Source organism: Phalacrocorax aristotelis, chromosome 1 (assembly GCF_949628215.1).
Source record: "Phalacrocorax aristotelis chromosome 1, bGulAri2.1, whole genome shotgun sequence".
In the NCBI taxonomy this organism is placed as follows: domain Eukaryota; kingdom Metazoa; phylum Chordata; class Aves; order Suliformes; family Phalacrocoracidae; genus Phalacrocorax; species Phalacrocorax aristotelis.
Window position 1 is genome coordinate 190,723,168 of NC_134276.1, and position 18,676 is coordinate 190,741,843.

General features: G+C 43.2%; 1 protein-coding gene across 1 annotated transcript in view; it reads left to right on the forward strand.

Annotated features, from left to right (window-relative positions):
* The first annotated feature begins 766 nt into the window (after nt 1-766).
* TES (testin LIM domain protein) overlaps nt 767-18,676 on the forward strand; it is a 29,924-nt gene continuing 12,014 nt past the window's right edge. The window contains exons 1-2 of the mRNA XM_075081107.1: nt 767-945; nt 12,654-12,739. Coding sequence (XP_074937208.1) covers nt 919-945; nt 12,654-12,739 — 113 coding nt within the window. The 5' untranslated portion in view covers nt 767-918. The remainder of the gene's footprint in view (nt 946-12,653; nt 12,740-18,676) is intronic.

Sequence of the window (18,676 nt, forward strand, 5' to 3'; positions counted from 1 at the left end):
TAGGCCACAGAACTTGCATCAAAGAGCAGTTCTACATCATCTTGGGTGACCGGGCTGGGCAGGAGGCCAGCCGTGGTGACCTGCTGGTGGTGGTCACCACCATGCCACAGGCCCCGGCTGCCACCTACGCCTGGGCCAGCGCGGAGCCGGGCACCAGCTGGGCAGCAGCCCCGCTCCCCGCCACCAAGTCACCCCTTTGCAAATGGCACAGCCAACGCTCCGCCGTTGCCTCGACGAGAGCTCAGCCCCGGCGGGGTGAAATTTTAACTGTTTTTACAACATGTCCCCAGCACCAGGCAAGGTGGAAGGTGGCAGCCGGGCGCATGCCGGCCTTGCGGCCGCGGCACCGCCTAGAAGTCGCTGAGGGAGGAGTCCCGGCAAGGCAAGGACTCGCCCGCCCTCGCCTCCCCCTCCTCCTCACGTTAATAAATCACGAAAATCCCAGATTTTGGCTTTTCCCGCCTCCTTCGGGAGGCACCGCGGTTCCAGCCGTCTGTACTCGAAGGTAAACCGCTGCGCCAGCAGATGCCTTCCCTGTGACCGTATCATGCCGCCGGGGATGACTCAAAAGCCCTGTTCGCGGGCACCCCCGCCACCCCCAGGCCCCCGCTGCCGGCACCGCGACGGGACGGGCAGGGCCGGGCAGGCCGGGCGGGGCCGGGCGGGGCGGGGCCTGGCCGGGCGGCGGCGGGTGATTGGCTGGCGGGCCGGGCGGGGATTGGCTGCCGCCCTGCCTTTGTTCGGCTGCAGCCACTGCCGCAGGGCAGCGGAAGTTTGAGCGCGGCGGCGGCGGGTGGTGCGAGGGGCGGCGGGTGTCACCTCCCGTCCCCTCCCGTCCCCTCCCGTCCCCTCCGCAGCTCGCCGGCAGCCGCCTCACGCCCCGCTCCGGAGCACGGCAGCACCCGGCACGGCGGCGGCATGGACCTGGAGAGTAAAGTGAAAAAGGTAAGGTGGGGGGCTGCCCACCGAGTTACCTGTCCCGGCGGCCCGCTCCCCGGGGGCTGCCCGCCTCATGCCGCCCGCGGCTCCGCTGGAGTCGCCCCCCGAGCGCCGGGGTCGGCCGCGGAGCCGGGCACCACCACCCGCCCCCGGCTCCCCCCGCTCCTCCAGCTCGGGCTGCGTCGCCCCGTTTCAAAGGGTGAGGGGGTAAGGTGGGAGGCAGGAGGGCCGCCTGCGGATCGAGCTCCTGCCGCCTGCCTTGCCTCCCCCTGCAGCGGAAGGAAAAACTCCTTTGCCCCCGGCGCTGATGGAGACGCTGCGGTCTGTTCCTCAGGTAGCCAAGTGGGTACCCCGGCCTGTGGGCAGGCATTGCCATCCTTCCAGTAAAAGCGTATCCCCCAAAAAAGCTGTGATCTGCCAGTTGTGTTGAGGTACATGCTCCGTGCGTGCAGGTGTGCGCCAAACCTACGCCGCATGCGACCAGAATGCTCTTTGCGGATATGCTGAAGATTAATTTCTGACCTTTGATGTGACTAGCCCATTACACATGCCTTGTCAGGGTTTATGGATTTCCCTCCTGAGACAGAAACTTAGGGTTTGTTCTTTTTTAAAGGCATATTGACTAGTTAGCTTGGAGTCAAACTGGCAAGCAGTGAAGGGATAAGTAACAGAAAGTGATAAGTAATTCACTTGTATTAGATTTCTTTCCAATACTTGCTATTGAAGACATCATAAGTAAAACTGATTTCATGTGGGACACACCTCTGAATCTTTGCTTCTAGTGCTTTTGCAAATTAAATGCAGCACTTAAGCAATGACTTCTTACAATAGAAACTTCTTTATAGTGTACATTGCCAGGCTATTTGATAAAGGCAGAAGGAGCTTTGTATATGAACATGGATCAAATCTGTACGTGACCCTCATTGATATATCAAAGCTAATCTTTTGAAATGCATGTTGTACAGCCATGCTTGGTTCTTATTCGTGAATTGGTACGTCTAAGGGTAGTAACTTGTTTTAAAGTATGCATATGTGCTTTTGTATACCTGTGTGCTTTTCCAACTTGCAGACTAGAAACTGACCCAGATATGGAAGTAGGTGTGCAATGTGGAAGGCTCCCTGTTAAGTCAAGGCTGAATCCTGTTGAAGCAGGTTAGCAGTGAGTTACAGATCTCTGAGTGATGTCACCATGTGATGATGTCACCTGATGAGGGTTCTGGTTTGGAGAAACTACATATCTCATCCCCCATTTAGCATTAGGCTGTTGGTGTTGCTAAGTACTGTCAGTGTCTTCAGAAGCTGGTTATGTGCACAGGGTTGTCCCCTTTCTGTGTCTTGTATGTAATGAAAACAAGCTGCTTGAGTAGATTTGCTTATGTGTTCTAAACACATTTGAAAACTTAAACTTGGCAGCATCACGGACCTTGTTCACTGTAAGTTTTTTGAACTCCAGGAGGGGAGAGATGCATATTTGTGGAAGATAGAGTATTCCTATTCAGAATTTCTCCATCTACAGAGAAAATAAATATTTTCTGTGAAATACTGATAAAACTCTGCAGATAGTGGAGTCTTGGTTTTAGTGAACATGTAGTTGCTGAAAAGCACTCTAAATTGCACTGTAATTATTGGGTAGTTGTGTGTGTTGCAAGTTTGACTATTTTTGTCATATCTTTCTTCAGGAATCTTTGAATTTAATGAAGGAGAAGAATAAAAGATGACCAAAGAGTCTTCTGAACCTGCTCAGACAGGTGCGGAAGCTGGTGCCACAAAAGAAACCAGCAAGCTCTGTTTGTAGGAAGTAATTTGTATTTTCTATTCTGTTCAGCTTTAGTATTAATACTCGTAAGAGATGTTCATGATGTGAAGAACTTCACATTGTCTCTGTTTCTACTCCAGGTAAATTCAGAAAACTACTGTTCTTCCTCTGTCTCCCCTCCGTCATTTGCATCTCCCTACTGCTTCTTTCTCTTTATAACTTAGGTGAAGCTCATTTCCCAAGAGAACAGATGAGGATCCGTGACAACTCGATGCAGGGCAAACTGGGAAGCTTTGCTATGTACCAGTGTGTTCATTACTAAATCCTTTTCTTCTTTTTTGACTACTGATAATGACTTAATCAAAACTTCTCCAGGTTTTGTACACTGGAATGGATGAATAACAGTTCATGTCAACACTGCAAAAGCTGCAGGTCTTCAGTCTCTCCCTCCTGTAGTAACTATTCTCAACCTGTTTGCTTATTTCTTATTTCTCTCTTTTTTGCCAACTTCCCACTTTCTTGAAAGGTGGAAGAACATTCTAGAAAGTCTGAAGTCAAGTTTATCAAAACCAGTAAACCACTTGGCCTTTTAAGAGAAACTTGTTTTGAGGTAGAGATGGTCCTGTCGGATTTTTAGTCCATCAGCAGTAATGGATTACAACCACACATTGTGGTCTTCACCCGTCTTTATGTCCTGCACCCTGGGCTGAAATAACCTGAGCCCTTTTGCAAAATCTGCTTGCTACCTTATGTTAACTTCTTACTTTGTAGTGACTTGCATCTATGTACCACCTGGCAGATGAAGGTAAACAGGAACTAATGAGTAGCTGACCTGCCTGTTGGGTAGGAAGTTCCAAGAAGACTGAGCAGAAGAAAGCAGGAATTGACACGTTGTCCCAAAATAAGTTGCTGTTCCCTTGTTCTTCTGCACTCAAAGTCTGAGTTTAGAAGATGGCTGTTCTGTAACCCTGGTGCTCAGTAGAACAGAGGGAAACGAATGCCCAGTGGAGCAGGGTGTGGTGTAGGGCTCAGACACCTAGCTGATACTGTAAAAGAACAATTTCTTCCCCCACCCACAACTGCTAATGTCTAACTGCAACAGGGTGGTGTAATGGGGCTGTTTTCTGCTTCTAGAAAAGTCAAGAGATTAAGTTTCCAAGGTGACATATGTAAGATTTCTCCAAGTGTTGATAGTCCATAAGTCTGTTCTTCAGGTGTGAGCTTCTGCATTGTCTCTCTGGGAAGCTGCTGTTGGCTTTCAAGGGGCTGATACTGTACTAGAGAAAAAATGCACATATATGTGAATGGTGCATTTATATCTGTCTGGGTTTGTATGGAGAGTAAAGACATTTCTGAACTGTCTTGGGAAAGTCTGTTTTCAATGTTGATATCTTGTTAAATTTTTTGGAGGTGCGGGGGGGGGAGCAGAGGAGGAATAATTCTAGCACAGTTCATGCGGCAGGAATTGTTTCCCCTCCAGTACAAGCCCACTAGGGCTGAAACAGCCTGCCTGTCCTTCAGCAGGAACAGCTTCTGCCCCATCTGCCACAGTTTCAAACCCATCCTTTTAGCAGTAAATAGCTTATATATTTGCTGTCTTGTAAGAGAAAACCACAGTCTGCAAGAAACACAAATTTCACATTGAATTTTCAGCACTGAGAACATATGCAGGACATGTACATATATGTGAAATAATGTGTAACTTTTCTGTAGTCGGGTCACCATGCTTCTTAAAGACATAAGATAACACTGGTATATATCTGGCAGTGAATAGCGTGGGAAAATATAGTTGCAAGACAGTCTTTTTAGCGACAGTATAAATGTAAGTCCCAATTCCTTACTATCTGTTATACTCTCCCTTTAAAGGGGATGGGGAGTTTAAGGCTGACTACAGTTTTCTTCTTTTTCTTAGGAGGAATTGGATTTGCTATTGTGCTTGAGCATCATGAAGATAGCTTTGTACATAAAAAGAGATTGCAGATCAGAGCTGAAGCCTAAAAACAGTAGCTCCAGCTTGAAAAGTACTTGTGCAACAAATGGACCACTATTTCTCCCAAATACAATATATGCTGTGTTCTCAAACCTTGCTTTGAGGGTATAGGAAAAATGAAGATTTAGTGCTTTTGTTAAAGACCCTGTTAGCACAAAGTTCTGCTAGTCCGGATTCTTGCCCTGTCTGTCACCTCCCTGAACTTGGTAAAATGAATCAGGAGGTCATGGTCCTGCTTTGCAATCCTGCTGGCAGCATGGTCTTGTGCTTCAGTAGAGAAACTAAGAATCTGGCAGCGAGTCTGCTCTGTATAAGCTTTCACAGTACAATACTTGCTTTATAAGAGGAACTTTGTGATCGCAATGGTGAAGAGGCAGAGGAGCTTTTTGTGGGAAGAGGGGCAACTTCTCGAATGCGGAATGTCTGCGTAGTTTTTCTATGGGTGTGAGGCTCTGCTCTATTACAGTGGAAAACCAAACATAGAGTGCTTTAGACATCATTAAGTCAACAACTGTAATGCTCTTTGATAAACGGTGAATAAAGTATGTATAGGAGCAAAGTCAACTTCATGTTTTGCAAAGCATGATTTAGTAATATCTGCTGGGCTGCGTTTCCTGTTGATGTCACTGTTTGTTTTGGTGTTACTTCCATGGAAACCCACGATAGTAGAGCTTTTTTGCAGTTCCTTATGTATAGTAAAATCAAGGACATGCAAATTTATTCTTGGCTGAGTTTTGCTTGCAAGGAGAAGTATGAAAACAAGTGTGGAGATGTGAGAGGAACTACTTCAGTCTTCTTAACAAGGAAACCGAATAACTGCTTCTGGTGTATGTTGTGGTGGGATTTTCCCCCTCAAAATATTGATATGAATTCTTTTCTGGAACACCTTTTGAAAGCACACCCCTAGTTACTTTTTGTCCGTCATTCCTGGGTATCAGCTTGTTAAAGATGGCAAGGCTAAATTAAACTTTTTCGATCCTCTCTCTGCCCCTTCCCCCTCTTCCCCCCTGCCCCCCCGCAGTGAGAGTACTCCCCAGGTGTTTGACCATAAAATACCATGAAATGCCTGAATAGCAAGCCAAGAAACTCCTTGGATGCAAGGCTGCATGACTTCTAAGATCTGGTGAAACTTTCTTTTATATGGATAATTATAAGCCAAGTATTAAACAGTGACATGAAAAACCTAACTTTAACTTAAAAGTATTCGGTCATTAAAGGCACAAAGATCTGTTTATGCAAGCATTCCTGGAAAAAAATGTTTTTCCTTTCCTCTAAGTAAAATAGTAATAATGGTGAGTAGCAACTGTGAATGATATTTTATTGCTAAAAGTTGCTTAAATCACATTTATTCTATCTCAAGGAACTATTTGGAACACTTATTGCAAATGAATGGCTTTTTCCTAGCAAATGCAGAATTTACAGGTGTAATGGGGTAGATGTAAATATATTGCACTGTAGTTAATTATATTTTTATAATCTATTTTAAATAGATATACGTGTGTGTATAGGGTGATGATGGAAAAAAAAAACCCCTCTAATATATTCTTTCCACTAACATGAAAAGTTGGTGAGGTTCTAGTGCTGGAGACTTTCAGGAAGAGTAGGGCTGTGAAGATGAGAGCTTGTCACACCTGTTATCTAGGGTATTAGACTTTCTGAGATTAATAGGGTCAAGCGAGTAAGGAGGCTCCTGTTAGGACAGTTCCAGATTACGTCAGATGTAACTCTACTCTGGTACTGCTGTACGTGTGTTTCTGGTCTTTTTGTTTTGTGGTTTTTTTTGTTGTTTTTTTAGTCTGCCAAACCTTCCCTTTGTACCTTGTTTTCAGTCTGAGGTCCTCTAGCTGCAGCTCCTGAGACCACTGGCTGAAAACTAGCATGCACTTCCCTGCATGACTAAAGATCCTAATAAGTGAAAATGCAGATTTCCATGTCTACTTCTGAAAACCTAATGTTAGAAGCAGCAAATAGGAAAGAGTGCTGATGTCAAAACAAAATATGCAAATATTGTGAAAATGCCTATCCATCACCCAATGCTGCAGAGTGCTGGGTTGGAAGTTTAGACTGTTACAGTGGGTGTCAACTGCATTCAAACAAACTTAGCTAGAATAATACTGGACTTTGAATAAATACCACTCGTTTTCTGTCAAGCAGAGATATCTTTAATAGCTGTTAGGCTTTTGAGAGGAGACTGCAGCAGTGTCTTAAATATTTATATTCTGAGCTGTTTGATATTTAGTTGAAAACATCACAATAAAATAAATTCTTGGTACTTGTATACTGTCGTAGGCTGCTGCAGCTCCTTGATTTATTCTTCTGCCTGTCCTGCGCAGATAATCTTTCAAATATTTTTCTTGGATGCAACCACTTTTTGGCATCCTTCTTTCTGTGCAAATGGACTTCCTTACCCAAGCTTCTACAATCTGAATCCCAGTCAACTTTTCCTTAAAACTAAATGCATATTTTTAAAAAAGCTAGGACAGACTTGCCGTCAATTTTAATAGGCAAGTTAAATAATAACAAATATAGAGTGGTCCATGGATACTGCTCTTCACTACAGATTAAACTTTTTTCTCTCTTCTTGTACAGTGTCTGTAGAAGCATTGTCCAGATAGAATCATAAGACTTCTATGTCTTTTGTGTTTGTTTTTTTCATTCTGGCATCATAAGAAATAACATAGCACTTCTGTTTTTAAAGTTTAAATGCTGTAATCTATTTTAATTTCCAGTTTGAGCTTCCCTACTGGAGAACTTCTGCAGGTACAAAAAAGTAGTGACACAAGATCCGGGTTCAGCAATAAAGCATGCACAGCACATTAGAACAAGACACATCAGAAATCTTACCTTTTTGGGTTGGTTTTTTGTTTTGGGGTGTTTTTTTTTGGTGGGTGTGTGTTTTGGTTTGTTTTGGGGTTTTCGTTTTTTTTTTTTTGCATGTTGGCTTTTACCTTGACTTCTTTGGAAGTTCCTAAGGTATGTTAGGATATACCAGAAATCTGTTCTGTTCTGCTATACAGGTGTGTTTTTCTCAAGCCTACACTGGAAATGGGAAACTATCACTTGATATGGCCCTCAAAACATCCAAATGGATCAACAGTTAGGTAACCATCAAGAATAGCTTTAGCATGGATCTCTTCTGCCCTTGGAGCACTCAAAGGCACAGGAGAAAGATCTGCAAAAAGGACAGAGAAGAGGATTTAAGACTATTCTGGGACTCGCTGCTAATTATCACAGCCTCCTAGTGGCAGCTTTCTCACTGTATAGCCAAAACCTTTCAAATTCTGGAGAGGTCTTGAACATTAAACAGTGGAAGGACTTCCAATCTTCTGCAGAGACTAAGTACTGATATCATGTCTGTGGCAAGGTGAAAGGTTAATACAGCTCACCTCTCTGGTGGTACAGGAGTCCCCTTGGGGGGGGGAGGAAGGAAAAGGAACCAAGACCCAAGTTACCTCTGGTCTTTCGGTGGGACAGGAGGTAAAAGAAACCTTGCGGGAGGGAGAACTAGGAATGCCAAGTGGAGCTTCTGTGTTTTCTTATGGGTTCCTCTTTTACCACCTTCTTACTGCTGCACCCCAGGGGCTCCTTTGTAACAGGACAGGAAGGTCAGAGCAGCTAGCTTTATTTGAGGGCTATATTTGTGCTCGGTGTGATGACTATTAAATGGTAACTATTAAAATAATTAAAGACTTCCAGTGGAACTCCGTCAGGATACTCTTTGTATCATTTGTGCCCAGCTGCTTATTGGGAGGGAATAGAAAAGACAGAATTGGACTCTAGTCACTGTACAGTGATAATATAAGAGACAGTAGGCAAAGCTGCAACATGAGAAATTCTTATTAAACATACAGATTTTCTTTACTCTGTGTGGGCCAATGTTGTAATAGGCTGTTGAACCTGCATCTGGATAAGGCACTGAGCAGATCTGATCTTGTTGCACCTGCTCTTTGTGGGCAACCGGGTGACCTCCAGTCACCTAAATAATCTATGCTCATTACAAGCAAGTATAGGCAAGCTTTAAAAAATTACTGCTCTGTCTTTATGTTTTAATTCTCAGGGCTTATCTTTGTTTTTCCTGTAACCATTAACAATAACCTTGAATTCTGTGACATAACAGTTTTAACTATTAAAACGTTAATGCTCAATTCATTACAACATTAATTCTTACCAGTGCTGTGAACTGTGGCACAGTTTGTTCCACGTAGAAACAAACTTGTTAACAAATTTATCCATATTCTACCACATAAGAGAAACCATAGCTGACAAAATATAATTGCATTTGTATCGCCCTGCAGCCTACACTGGTCATCTGCCTCTACATGCATCATCTATTTGTGTCTGTGACTTTTGTTTTTTTTCATAGCATCCCACGTGGGGAGATGTTTTTTTCTGACGATCTGTGAAATCTGCTGTTTTCTCAGGAATACAAATTCTGAAATTAGTATTCTAAAATTGCAACGAAGTAGGGCTTCAGCACTTGCTCTTGGGTTTAAATTAATAGGAAGGAGAACAGGAGATTTTGGACTTTGATTCTCAGTCATGTTCAATAAACTTGGCAATAAACCCTTCTGATAAGCCAGCTTTAAGCTATTTCATAGCAACAGCTGTATTCCTCTTGTGCATGTGAACAAACTATTAGACACTTGAATTATATCATTTGGGTTTTTAAGATGAAATAGTCTTCTACACATGGCTCCTTAATGTAAAGATATCCAACTTTTGACTCTAGATTCCAGTCTGAACAGAAATGGGGCGGATTTTCACTAATTCTCACTTAGCTGTAACCATTTAACATTCTTTGCCCTTGAGGACTTGATCTTGAAATCTTGAAAGCAGTATGCAGTGGTTGATCTCAATCATATTTATATCGTCTTCTGTACTCAGACTATTTAAATCTCTGTTGGGTATGTTAGTAATACCAGATGGTTTTAGATAGCTTTGCTGTAAAATGAAAATTAATGGCAGTCGTCAGGCAAGAACCTTCTTTTGGCAGTATTTCAGCTGACCTATCTGTGCTGTTTCTCCTATAACTCCATTTATGGGGAAAATGGATTCCCTTCTGTTCTCAGGCATGCCTTTCCACTCCAGTGCGTGCTCAGCCTGCTCTGTATCTCTGGGTGCTCCAGCATGGAGCTGGCTGTGACCTTCAGAAGGCGTGGGGATTAAACATAGGCGACAGCAGTGAAGAAGCACACTGCAGCTCAGCTTTAGGCTCTCTGAATTTCCCAAATTACAGCAGAATTGGCTGCTGAAGAGGAAGCAGTCACTTCTGAGGTTTCCTTACCACTGAAACAGGTCCTGCTACAGCACTATGGAGGAATAGTTGACATGCACTGACTGTTAGACAAACTCAAAAGCCCTGTGTGCTATTGTTATTTTATATGTTTATTTTTGGCAAACAATCACATAGTTTCTCTGGGAGAACAGAGGCAGAGGCTGTGCATACATTTGGAATCACATATAATTCAGTTCTCAGTGTGCCCCTTAGTTTCGAGCTAAACCTTTTCCATAAGGTGACCCGACATTGCATGTAGAAAAGTCATCCCCTTCTTTTGCAGCAAACTGAGAAATATATTTCAAAACAAGTCTATCTCCTTTGCTAATTCAGTTTTTGTCTCAAGCTGCATAAGCATTTACTTAACGATGTGCTCTTTATTACTGGGGAGGGAATGCGGAATCCTGTATTTCTGAAGAAATCTGTGCTGAGACAGCTGGTTATGAAGATGCAAGTAAGCTTTAGTCTGGAGAGGGAGTATGTTTTGGGTGGAGCATTTAGACAGCACATATTTCCTTAATTTGCTTCTAGAGGTATCCTAAACCCTTAAATGTTAGGAGGCTTGGAAACAATATATTAAAAAATTGGGGGGGGGGGGGAATAATTTTCTTACTCGCATTTCAGATTGTGTTTTGGAAATTCTTGAAGTGTTAAGACTACTTCTCTGTGTACTGTACAACAGCAATCTATACACAAGTGATCCTAGGTTTCTAAGCCTTCTAATGACAACACTAATAAATTTATCATTATTACCCTTTCTCCCCATTACCCTCTTTTTAAAGGAGGGGAGAGCCCAAGCTTAAAGAAGTAATGCCAGTTTGTAGTTGAAGTAATAGCTAGAGAGAATGGGTTACGGTTGGCTTTGCTTTTTTGTTTTGGGGTTTTTTGTTCTTGTTGTTTGGGGTGGGGGGGGCTGTTTTGGGTTTTTAGGGCAATGCAAGAGCACTAAGTTTAACAGCTTTTTAGGGAGGATGATTTGGATGATTTTGCAAACCAGCCAAAAAAAACCAACCAACCCACCACAAACAAAAAAACAACCTGTCCTGAAAAAAAAAAGGCAATTGTTTTGTGCCGCTTTAGCTTCCTCTTTCACTTTAGAGAACATCCTGGCCAAAGATTTGTTCTCTTCATGTGTGACTTGGTAGCTTAATAGCTGCAAATGTATCTCTTCTCCCTAAGTAGACCATAATCTGCAGGAAAGTTTTGTGATTTCCTCAGGGATGTCTAATGATTATGGAGGCAGTGATCCTTCAATCATAACTGAAAACATGGTCTTCCCTGCATCTTACCATGTGTTCTGTGTTGAGCAAGCGGTTTGTGAATAATCTGTTCCTTCAACTTGGACAGAAACATGTCAAAAGTTGAGCTGTTTATATCCTTGTACATACAATAATAGCAGTATGACTTCTCAGAGTAAATGGCAAACTTCTTAATAATAAAACTGTATCGTCACATCTAGTTAACCCCGGCATTGTAGTATTGTTGCCAGAACTAAGATTAGTACCAGAACTTGGCAGCTCTAGTTCACTTTTCCATTCATGGTAAAAGCCGAACTGGAGGTGAGCTGTCTCCTTTGCAATGACTGTCCCTCCCACTGTGTCTTCCACAGCTAACTGGGAGTGCCCCGCACACCGCTGCAGTGGTGGGTGGCAGCGTGGGGATGGGTTCCTCTCTGCACGTTGGGCATGAGCCTGCACACCCAACCGTGCCCACAGTTTCATCGTCCTTCATCCATCTGATTTAAGAGCAGCATTCCCCAAAGGTTTAAAGAGCTGGAGTGAGGCATTTTAAATTTACTGTGTTATATGAATGCATAAGTTATGGTGCTTGGTATCTATTTTTCACCTCGAACTACCAGTCACTTACTCAGTTGAATTTACCGATGTGTTGATATATTGTATGAATACCCGGCCTTTGCCCTGTTTTTTATATTCTTTCATATTTCCTCTGCATTATGAATTGGTCATCTGTCCTTTTAATCTTTTCACAGTGAAACCTTTTGCATATCATTTATGGTCATTGCTTTTGCTAACTGTGCTGTTTCTTTCTGTATGTACCCGGCATCAGTCCAGCCCAAATCTAACTGTAAAGGGTATGTTCAGCTCTTGGTCGCTATCAGAGTAGTCCCAAATATACTTGGGAATATTAGACTAATCACTTAAATGTTTTCTTTATTCCTATCAGATGCCCAGGTTAGTGCATATAAACGTGGGATCTGTTTATTCTGTTTATTTCTTGACCTCCTGTATTTTGCCAAGTGATATACTGCAAATCACTTTGTCTTCACAGCTGGATTAAAAGTCCTTTGACTTGAGGTCTTATGGCCTCGCTTGCTGTGGTTTCACAGCCACAGACCTAAGGGCGGGCTGCAAAGAATCTGCTGCTTCCGTTGTGTGAAGCTTGCAGAGCAAGCTGGGCTAGGGAGACAAGTCACCAGAAATATACTTCGTTTTGGCTAAGGCTAACTTTCTGCCTACTAGCTCAACCCTATGAACAGGCTTGTGTGAACACTGTCACTTATGTAGGTACAATAGAAAGGTGAGTGGACCTTCAAAATACTGTCCTGATGTTGGCTTAGTCAAATGCTGCTTCTATTGCTTTAGTTGTGGATTGTAGATTATAAAGGCAGCAGTAAGATTGTTCATGCAGTGTATTTCTTGAAGCTGACTGTAGTCATCTTGCTCTGTATGCAGATGGGCTTGGGCCACGAGCAAGGATTTGGTGCCCCCTGCTTAAAATGCAAAGAGAAGTGTGAAGGATTTGAGCTTCATTTCTGGAGGTAAGTGACACCTGATGTCTCTTAAGCAGTGACTCAGCACTGCAGATCTTGGCACATGTATGCAAATGTGTAAGTAACTGCTTTTGTTCTCTTTCAATTAAACTATTCAGTTGCTTTACGAAAGCTCTGTCTAGGTTCAGGGCCAGAGCTTCTCAGCTGCGTTACAACACAGTGTTTAACAATGTAATCAGTTACAAACATCATTTCATCTGCACTGAAGTCTACGGTAGTACTTCTGCTGAAGCATTTGCTTTAGCTTAATAAACAGTTGAAGTAGGTTTGTAAAAATATCTCAACAGCAAGAGAGATGACAGGGAAGAAGTGTGCTTTATCTCAGTAATGAAATGCTTTCTCAGCTCCTGACCAAATACATCAGCTTTCATCTGGGATTTTAGGTAAAATTATCTTATCTGTGTTGAAAAGATGTTGAAACTTTGTATGCATCTACAAATTACTTAGCTGGGGAAGAGGTGTCATGATTCAAGTAAGTTAGATAGTACTTGGTCTTTACTGCTCCTAAACCAGTAAGAGCTGATGATGGTTGCAGTAAATAGGCTATGCTGTAGTCTATGGCATTACTTCTGCAGAAATTTTTATTAAGGCTTTTCTTGTTTTACAGAAACCTTAGAGTGTACATTTAGCTAGCTCAGTGCACTGATTATATTGGGTATGCTTTAAGATATAACTTAGTGATTCTGATTTATTTAAAAAAAAAAAAACTTCGTAAAGGGAGCAGCCTGCAAAGGCCATAAATAATTAATAGAACTCGCACATGCTAGTAGTGACAATGATTACATTTCACCAATGCTCTTTAGCTACAGTCATAACTGTATCTGCAGTAGGGTTTTATTCTGGGGGTGGGTGTGTGTGTGTTTAAGGTAGTCTTTACATCCCAGCCAGAGTGGCATCAGATGCAGATAAGGCCTAGGAGATTTTGTATCTTTACCTAAGTATTTGACTGCAGCTGAGACTCAATTTAGAAAATAACCAGAGAAACAGGCCACAGCAAAAAGTTGCTATAGGTTGATGAGGATATAGCTTCTTGATTACATATCTGTAATATATAAGTATAGAAACAACTTAATGACATGGAGCAAGAAGTAGCAGTACACTAATAAACATGATCGTCTAAAGATAGAAGAAATTAGTAATTTATGGAAAGAATATTTTCAATACGAACTCAGTCACTGAGGGGACTGGTGTAGAGGTACTAGAAAAACAGAACACACTTAACATGTCTAGGTGATTCAATAGAACAGAATATAAATTTTTGCAGGAGTAAATAGTGTTGTTTTATCGATGGTTAGATGAGAAATTATGTCACTTCCTACTTGAAAGATCTCTGTATAGAGTCAGTGTGGGGAAATCACAAGTCAGGGAGAAAAAAAAGACTAGGTCAGTTAACTACTTATCAACTCTCCCTTTCTGTCCTTTTTTCCTTTGTTCCTTTTCCTAAGAGACCTTGTACTTCCTAGCTTATTCTTCAACAGGGAAGAATTTGGGATAAAAAGAAAATGTCTAAAGTTATTTAGTCATGCAATAGCATGTTTACTGAGCTAGAATGTGTCTGCTTCTGGGTGTGTATTTGGAGGTTTGTGTGTGTGGTTTTCTTTATACACATTTCATGATGCTTCTGTGGTTAGGGCTCATTGTGCCAGGTCCTGAATGCACAACTTGTCAGAGCACTGTCTGTGTCCTAGAAAGCAAGAGCCTGTAGACAGCAGTGGATTAAAAAGAAGGAAAGAGAAAGATATAAAAACAGTGGCTGTTTAGTTAATCTTAAGTTTTAATTTGGAAATCTGATTGTTATAGGATAGACCACGTAAATAAGGTGGCTGGAAGTAGTCTGAGAAGCATCTTCTAGGTGTCAGGTGAACGTGGCACATACCTCTGAAATAGTTGAGAGTTAGCTATTCAGGCAATTCAAGAATGATTTAGAAAATAGGTGTTTCTGCAGCGGAGCTGCTACTGGGAACAGGAAGGGTGTGGGTCTGAAGTCTGAAATCAGTCTTGCGTAAACAGTTTTCAAAGGAAAAAGATATATTACCATATGCTTTGCATGACACATGTCTTGGAATTCCAACACTTGAACAGAACGGGATGGATTCCTAATAGCTGTTCATTTAGTCATGTTAGACTTTCAGATTTTAAGGATATATTAAGTAGAAGCAAACTATATCAGGAGCGGACAGAATATGGTCTTTATAACATGAATTATGAGAAGCAGTTCAAGTTTAATCACTAACTTTACTGTTGTGTCTGTCATGGTTTTAGCTGGGATAGAGTTAATTTTCTTCACTCTAGCTGGTGTAGTGCTGTGCTTTGAACTTAGCATGGAAAAAAATGTTGAGATAACACACAGATGCTTTGGGCTGTTGCTGGGTAGCGCTTGTACTAGTCAAGGACATTTCTAGCCTCCCATGCTCTGCTGGGTGCACAAGAAGCCGGGAGGAGAGGGGGCACAGCTAAGAGAGCGGATTCAAACTGGCCAAAGGGATATTCCATATCATGTAACGTCATGCCCAGTATGTTACCTGGGAGGGGCTGGCCGGGGGGAGGTGGGAGCAATCGCGGGTCGGGGGCAGGCAGCGTCGGTCAGCGGGTGGTGAGTGGTTGTATCGTTTGTGCTTCTGTGGGTTTTTTTTGTTTTTTCTTTCCCTTCCTTTTCCATTTTATTATATTAACATTATTGTCATTATTATCATAATAATAATTATTATTATTGTATTGTAATTATTAAACTGTGCTTATCTCAACCCACAAGTTCTTTTGCTCGCCCGATTCCCTTCCCCATCCCACAGGGGTGGGGGGGGGTGAGCGAGCGGCTGCGTGGTGTTCAGTTGCCAGCTGAGGCTGAACCACGACAGTGTCTCTGTATAAGATAGATATCGAAGTAGGGACTGTAGTTGGAGAAACTGTTACAAGTTGGGAAGAATAACTCTGGTGAGTTGACTCCAGCCAGCAGCCAAGCACCCACACAGCTGCTTACTCGCTGTCCTCTCACAGCGGGGTGGGGGAGAGAAAAGGAAGAATATTTCAACCCGTGAGTTTTCTCACTTTTAAAGTCAGTTAACAGGTGAAGGAAAGAGGAGGAAAAAAAACAATTGATGCAAAGGCAGTCACTCGTCACCTCTGACCAGCAGGCTTATGCCCAGCCAGTCTCCAACCAATGGCCACTTTGGAAGCTGGAAACCCTGCCGCCTGCATCCTCTACCCCCATCTTACTCCATACCATTTAATGTCACGCTCAGCAGTATCCCTGTGGCCCATTTGAGACAGCGGTGTCCCCTCCTAGCTTCTTGGCTACCCCCAGCTTACTTGCTGAGGTGGGGATAGAGCCCAAAATAGAGAAAGCCCTGACAGTGTGCAAGCACTGCTCAGCAATAGCAAGTGCTATTAGTGCTGTTTAACCACAAATCCAAGACACAGCACCATATAGGCACTGTGAAGAAAGAGACCTGCATGCCAGCTGGACCTAGTGCAACAAATGAGGCAATAGCTGTGTTTGCAGCATGGGCAGGCTGCAGTCCTAGCTGTCATCAGTGTAAGGGTGACACTGCCCTCTCCTGGGTGGAGCTGAGGAGCTTCAGCAGATCACGTAATTCTTGTTCCCCTGGTCTGATACATGAAAACTGGTATACCTCAAAGAGCTAGGTGTAATTTCTCTGTGTGTTTCTGCACAGAAGAGCCTCAGTTCTGCCTTTGGGGAGTCAGATCGGAAAGTGGATGAAAAAATCCAAGTGTACCTGTCTGATAACAGTGTTTTACATGGAGTTGCTACACCGTTATTCTCTATACTGGGAGTGTTGGGAAGATACCTTTTCTGGGGTGGCAAGTGCTCTTTAAGCACTTTGGGCTGTAATTCTTGGCACAGTGTGCAGGATGGTTATATAGGTGCAGAACTGTTAATTTGGGCTAGTACAGAAATGGTGGTAAACAAAGCCCTTAGTAAAATCTGTTCTTGAACTTTGAAGTTCTGGAAGCCTCAGTGCTGTGAGCTGAACGCAAAATTAATACAATGAGCGCCACAGTCTACAATGGCAGCTGAACAGTGAACAATTACCTGCTTTATCTTAGTCTGTTTAATAGCTTTTGCTTTTTATGTTGTCCTCAGAATAATGCTTCTATCCAAGTGTAGCAGCGGACAGGGTGTTCTCAGTTCAGGTGTTAGACTTCTTTCAGACTGCAAAACTGCCTCTGCAAAATTAGCAGGGCAGGCTGGCTGTAAGAGACTGCTACTCATATAAATGTTTGTTCTTGGGGAGTGCGTTCACTGCGAGAGGGAGGTGTGGGACAAAAGTCGGAAGTTGCTAAAAGCAGGAGGGAAGGTTCTGATTATCTTGGTTGTGTATATACTTCCAGTATTGGTAATTGTCTCTGGTGCGGCTTGCCAAGATACTAAAAAGCTTTTGGAGATGAGAATCTTAAGCTTGGGAAGTTGACCATGAGCCAGCAATGTGCCTTAGTGGCCAAGAAGGCCAATGGTATCCTGGGATGCATTAAAAGGAGTGTGGCCAGCGGGTGGAGAGAGGTTATCCTCCCCCTCTACTCTGCCCTGGTGAGACCACATTTGGAGTGCTGTGTCCAGTTTTGGGCCCCCCAGTTTACAAAGGATGTGGAACTGCTTGAGCAAGTCCAGCGGAGAGTTACCAAGATGATCAGGGGACTGGAACATTTCCCTTATGAGGAAAGGCTGAGAGACTTGGGTTGGTTCAGCCTGGAGAAGACTGAGGGGGGATTTCATCAATACCTATAAATATCTAAAGGGTGGGTGTCAGGACGATGGGACTGGGCTCTTTTCAATAGTGCCCAATGCAGGACAAGGGGCAATGCGCACAAGTTGGAGCACAGGAAGTTCCACTTAAATATGAGAAAATTCTTTCCTGTGGGGGTGCCAGAGCAGTGGCACAGGCTGCCCAGGGAGGCTGTGGAGTCTCCGTCCCAGGAGACATTCAAACCCCACCTGGATGCGTTCCTGTGCCCCCTGCTCTAGGTGTCCCTGCTCAAGCAGGGGGCTGGACGAGATGATCTCCAGAGGTCCCTTCCTACCACTACCATTCTGTGATTCTGTGAACAACCATTTTCAGCTTCTGGCTTCTTTGAACAGATACAGTCCCTGGAAGGCAGAGAGAGCTTTAAGTTGGCTTTGACGCTTTCTGGTACTAAGGCTGTCAGGCAAGTACCAAAGCACAGTTCTAAGAGTTTGTAATTATATAGCTGCATTAATAACAATAAATACAATAACAATAAAACATAACAGAAGGATTCATGGAAGGAGGTTAGTCTTTCTGTGTGGAGGACACAAGGCTCAGGACTTGCCAGATATTTGTTGAGGGGTCCTCTATGCTTGCAGTTGCCTCTTCCTGTCACTAGGAGTCGCTGCAAAGCCAGTGTAGGAAGAATCATGATCTGAATTATTCCTCCTCTCTATACACAAAATGTACGGAAGTGGGGAGGATTGATGAAATCTGGTTTTGCAGACTGTAAGTCTTTGATCCTTGCTGTCGGTAGAAATCCAGGACATTGGGAAAGAGCATGGAAGCTGCTTGCCTTCCTCCTTCCTCTTTCTACCTACCCAAGACCTGGAGGAAAGGTAAAATCTACTAAATCTGTCTTTTTCCAGTGACATGCAACTTTTAATCCCACAAATTTTGAAGCTTCCTCCTTATGTTCCATGTTTTGAATGGGTTCCCAAACTGCTGAGATTTGACTGGAGGAACATTTCTCTCCTTTGTTGAAGTCCTGAGAGCTGTGAACAAGTAAGCAGGAGCCTCTAATACCTCCTTCAGCAGGGATCTTGCTGAATGTCCTCAAGTGAAGGGGAAATCTCTTTTTGACAATGCAGGTGGAGGGAACAAATAATTCTTGCTGCCTGTTTTCTAGATGGAGCCAAAAGAGGGAAATCCAAGTCATATACATATACACATATGTAATATA